Source organism: Diabrotica undecimpunctata, chromosome 4 (genome assembly GCF_040954645.1).
Source record: "Diabrotica undecimpunctata isolate CICGRU chromosome 4, icDiaUnde3, whole genome shotgun sequence".
In the NCBI taxonomy this organism is placed as follows: domain Eukaryota; kingdom Metazoa; phylum Arthropoda; class Insecta; order Coleoptera; family Chrysomelidae; genus Diabrotica; species Diabrotica undecimpunctata.
In genome coordinates, this window is record NC_092806.1 from 99692496 (window position 1) to 99697650 (window position 5155).

General features: G+C 33.3%; 1 protein-coding gene across 1 annotated transcript; it reads right to left on the reverse strand.

Annotated features, from left to right (window-relative positions):
• Positions 1-508: 508 nt before the first annotated feature.
• On the reverse strand, positions 509-2363 carry LOC140438839 (uncharacterized). The gene is made up of 2 exons (XM_072528483.1): positions 2244-2363; positions 509-1216 (listed from the first exon to the last, which is right to left on the reverse strand). The coding sequence occupies exons 1-2, from the start codon at positions 2361-2363 to the stop codon at positions 509-511; spliced, it is 828 nt and encodes a 275-aa protein (XP_072384584.1).
• Positions 2364-5155: the final 2792 nt, after the last annotated feature.

The window sequence follows — 5155 nt, forward strand, 5'->3', positions numbered from 1 at the left end:
AAATTCAGTTGAGTACAACATTGAGGAAGACTTATTAACTGCTACCGCGTGCTTTCTAATTTTGTGTGGTGATTCACGAAAACGGAAGCATAAATGTTGGGTCCGTCCAAGTTTGAAGAAAAGGGAAAAATATGGTGGAAAGGAAATATTATCGGATTTAAAGAAAGATGACGTTTTATTAGAACTTCGAACCGATGGGTGCTTCAAAAATTTTTTGCGCATAAGTAGTTCAGATATGGAATTTTTGCTGCAAAAAATTGCACCAGTGATAAGAAAAGCAGATACTAACTGTAGAAGGGCTATACCTCCACAAGAACGATTAGCTGTAACATTGCGCTTTCTGGCAACTGGAGATTCCTACAGCAGCTTGATGTATTTATTTAAGATTTCGAAACAAGCTATCTCAAAGATAGTACCAGAAGTATGTGCTGCGCTAGTAAATGCAATTAAAGACCAAGTTAAGGTAAGTAAACTTTATTGTACTTTTTTATTGATAACTTTAGAAGTTTTACATGTTACTTAATTGAAATGCCTCTGCGAGAATGTTTGAGGAACCAAAAGCAGTAAAGGAGTCTGAAGAGTTTTGTATGTATGTCTCCGCTGGTGATATAGCTGGTGTGCTGCAATATGATGAATGTGATTGTGATCTCGTGGAAGGTTGCATTGATATAATTGGCTTATATGTGTTAGTTGATTGTGGCATTCCATAATCATATTTACCCATACTTGCATCGAACAAAATATTACCTATAAGATGTTCTACAATATTCTGTGCGCAGGTGGTATTCAAATCCCTAATTTTACACGCCATATGTTCTCCAAATACATCGAATTTGTCTCGCTGTCGTTTATTTTGTATGTCTTGAATTATTTTATATGCCTCTTCTTTTCGAGCGTTATCATCGATTTTTCTTGTAAGTGTTTGTGTGACACGTCTAGTTTTATTAGGGTGTTTAAATTCATCAAGATTTGTGCTGTTCGGATTTTCCACGGTTTTTTTACGAGGCTCTTGAGAGGATTTGTTAGATGCCGAAGGCTTCTCACAAGCAGCGTTAGATGTTGATGGGTTTTGAGAACCATCGTTATACAAGTCTTTCATGCCTTCGTTGCCATTTTCTGCATCTTGAAATTCTTGGGTCTCATTTTCACCTTCATCACAATCTGTTACTTGTGAATCATCTAAATCCGTTTCGGAGGAAGAGTCATTAAGGTCATCCTGAAAAGAAAAATACATTGTATAAAATACTACACTACAAAGTAGGAAAACGCCTAATATTACAGTGATCTACATTTTTAGCATAAGTAATGATATCTTTGTATTTCAGATGCCTAAAACTGCTCAAGAATGGGCAACAATTACTAATGGTTTCAGTGTTCTTTGGAATTTTCCAAAATGTGTAGGCGTCATGTATGGCAAGCACATTGCAATACAAGCACCAAAAAACAGTGGAAGTGATTTCTTCAATTACAAAACGTTTTTTAGCATTGTTCTGTTCGGCGTAATGGATGCTAATTACCGATTTTTGTATTTTCATGTAGGCTCCCAAGGGAGAATATCTGATGGAGGAGTTTTCGAAAATACATTATTCAAAAAACTATTAACTCGCTGCAAACTCAACCTTCCAGAATATAGCTCTTTACCAGGACGTGAGAAATTAGTCCCTCACGTATTTTTAGGGGATGATGCCTTCCCATTATCACCAAATTTACTGAAACCCTACCCTGGGGTGCAGGACAAAGGGTCTCCCAAAAGGATATTTAATTACCGTCTCAGTAGAGCGAGAAGAATATCAGAAAATGTTTTTGGAATGTTATCTTCGATTTTTAGAATATTTAGAAAACCCTTACTTTTAGAACCAGAAACTGCAGAAGTTGTTATTATGGCTTGCATTTACTTGCATAATTTTTTAAGGAATAGTTCAAGATCTAAAAATTCCTACAATCCCCCAGGTACATATGAGGGTGAAGATAAAGATACAGGACGTGTTTTAGAAGGATCGTGGAGAAGAGAAACTCAGAGTAATACATTTACTTCATACAAGAAAGTTGCACGAAATCCATCAACTGAAGCAAAAGATATTAGGCAAGAGTTTGCAGATTTTTTCGTTACACCTTTGGGGATGGTGCCGTGGCAGAATAATTATTGAATTATAATTCATGTATAAATTGAAATTGCCTATTTATTTGTTTGAATAATTAATAACAGAAAAGTTAATATCTAAAAACATTGTGTGTTTACTTACCACGTTCTCAGCTTCACTTTCCTTGCATGGGCGGACTTTGTTTTTGTCTCGAAGAAATACTAATGCATCGTAGGCAAACCACTTGGAATGAAACTGAGCGCCTGCTCCAGATTTTTTCATGCTGCGATATTTTTTTTGCTCTCTATAAAACTGAGCCACCAAATTACGGATTTTTCTTTTTGTTTCTTCCTGACATGAGCACCCTACAGCTGAACAAACTGCATTCCATGCATCATTTTTTGATTCTCTGCATTTATATTTAACATTTTTAGGATTCCAAATACATGGATGTTGTCTATAATTGTCAATTAAATTTAAACAATTCTCCGAAGACCACTTAAACGCCATCACTAAATATAGACGCGGCGGTCTGTCTACTGTCTAGTCACTCAATTTGCAACAGGTCTCAACTCGCAACAATCCGTCCACATCGAAGCAATGTTGACAAATGTTTCACTTTGTTTCATATTATCCTTTGATCTTTACCGCTAAAAACGGATTTATACAACATACTACAACTTGTGTTGAATCGCAACACCAACTTTATGCAACGCAACACAACATATTCCAACAAATATAAACATTTTATGTTGTAACAAGTTTTTGTTGTATTATGTTGGAAAATGTTGCTCCAGTGTGGACGCGTCTTAAGAAACGCTAGAAAAACTGATTTAAGTTTATTTTATTTTACATAGTCGAATCAACCTTTGAGGTTACTAGCGACATATTATACATTAATATACAAGAGATAATTTACTTAAAAATATTAAATTTTGTTTAGTATAATAATGTCTTCAACATGCTTAACACTGGGCGAAACATTACAGTTGTCGCATAAAAATAAATTTCTAAAAAATTATATGCTCGTAGGTATGTTGGGTATGTCCTAGACGAAGTCGAGTAACATTGACTTGATGAGCGCTATTGGGAATTTGATATTTCCACGGTTTTCACTTCGCAAAGTTTTGAAGTTGAATTATTATAATAATACTTCTCACTTAAATCGCGGTTTCACTGTTTTTTGCTTGTTGGGCTTTGCCATCCACTTTTTTATTTCATTGAACGCCAATGTATGAAGGAATCTATAAAAATTGTACAGTATGGTTGATGTTTTTTATGGTAGAAGAGCTCTTTTTTAATTAGGAGAACAATTGGATGTGTTGTGCAAAGTTGGTTAATGACATTGATGGAACTGAGATTAATAAATATTAATCGGTAACTGTAAGAGCATTTTATATATATATATATATATATATATATATTATTGGAGTTAATATGACTGAGAGCTTGATATATGGCATATAGCTCGCCAGTATGTATACATATTAACGATAATAGTCTATACTAAAGTGTAATATTTGGAGTAATGGCAGCTGCTTCAACTCCAGTAGTTGTTATAGAAGCGTCTCTGTACACGTGGTAGAAGTTGAAACATTTTATAAGCTTGTTGATAAAGGTATTTTTTATTAAGAAGTTGGGCTTATTGCCCAACGAAGAGAATTTCTTATGAAGTTAGAATAGATGTGTTAGCATTTCTAGTTTCAGTATATAAGTTTTTAAAACGATAAGTGAATTTATTATTTCTAGTTGCAATGGTCCAATCAAAATTAGTGGCAAATGCATAAGTGGGAGTTAAGTGTATCCTTCTATATTTAAGTGGTAGCTTCTGCTCCTGTTAGTTTCAGCTCTGAAACTTACTTTCTATTGGGCTGGCCCATAATGCTCCTATGTCTACGCTTAATGCCGAGTTTGAATAACTGCAAGTTGATGTAATAAGACTTATTTGGCATATGTATGTACTATGGAACCGTATTCTATTTAAGATATAATATGAGTGAGTTTTCATAAAATTAATTGCATTTTGGTATATTTTTTAATTTATAATATATATTTCAAAAACCATTCGGAAAAACCTAATGCAATCAGCGTAATTCAGGATTCGATTATATAATTTTGGTATCGGTTTAATCGAACTAAAAAGAGCAATACCGTATTTTTTTGGCCTTAGTAGAATAACACATTGCAGAAAATCACGGGATTTAAACTCTTTCCTCTTTATATATTTCAGAAACTGTTTGCTTAAATCGTTAACATGTACATGTTTTTCCAGCTTGACCTAATCATGACTACTCCACCAGAAATTCAACCTTTGATGTGTATTTACCGATCTCATATACAATACAAATTATACATCAATAGAAACAGACATACTAACATATATAGAACAAAAAAGACTAAAGTAGTATTGACATGTAAGAAGAACTAGCGACAGCAGGTGGATAAAGAAACGATGGAGAATGGAACAACAGAGAGAGATGGAAACAGTTGAGCGAGGGAAGGCAGTGAATACTGTAGAATCCCTAAATATATAAATAAATTATACAAACATTATCTCCATTTGCAACTTAAATCTAGAACTTCTTTCCTTAAGTTCCGTAAATTGACAAAAGCCTATCTATCTGAAAGACCATATTATTCAGTGGAAGAGTTGCTTAACGAACAACTAAGAAATTACAGTACGTTTAGCTACAAGTAACTAAACTATTTTTTTTATATACTCGTATTTGGGTATTACAAGCAGCAACTTTAACTTATTAGTTCGTAAGGTTTTATTATGCAATTTGCAATTTATTTAAATTTTGCAATGGATTGTATATTATATTATCTTTTATTTTATGATATTGCCGACTTATGAAATTTTAGCAAATTTTAAATTGTTATTGTTATTTTTCTGACTTGTAAGCTTCTGGACCCTGTAAGCTTTATGTATAAAATTGCACAATTTTCAGTGACAATAAAGGATATTTTTATTCTATTCTTGGTATTAATCGGATGGCATTTATGAATTTTATTAAATTTTGACAATCGTTATGAATCGAATGTTTTAGTGACAGATATTCTTTTAATTTTTT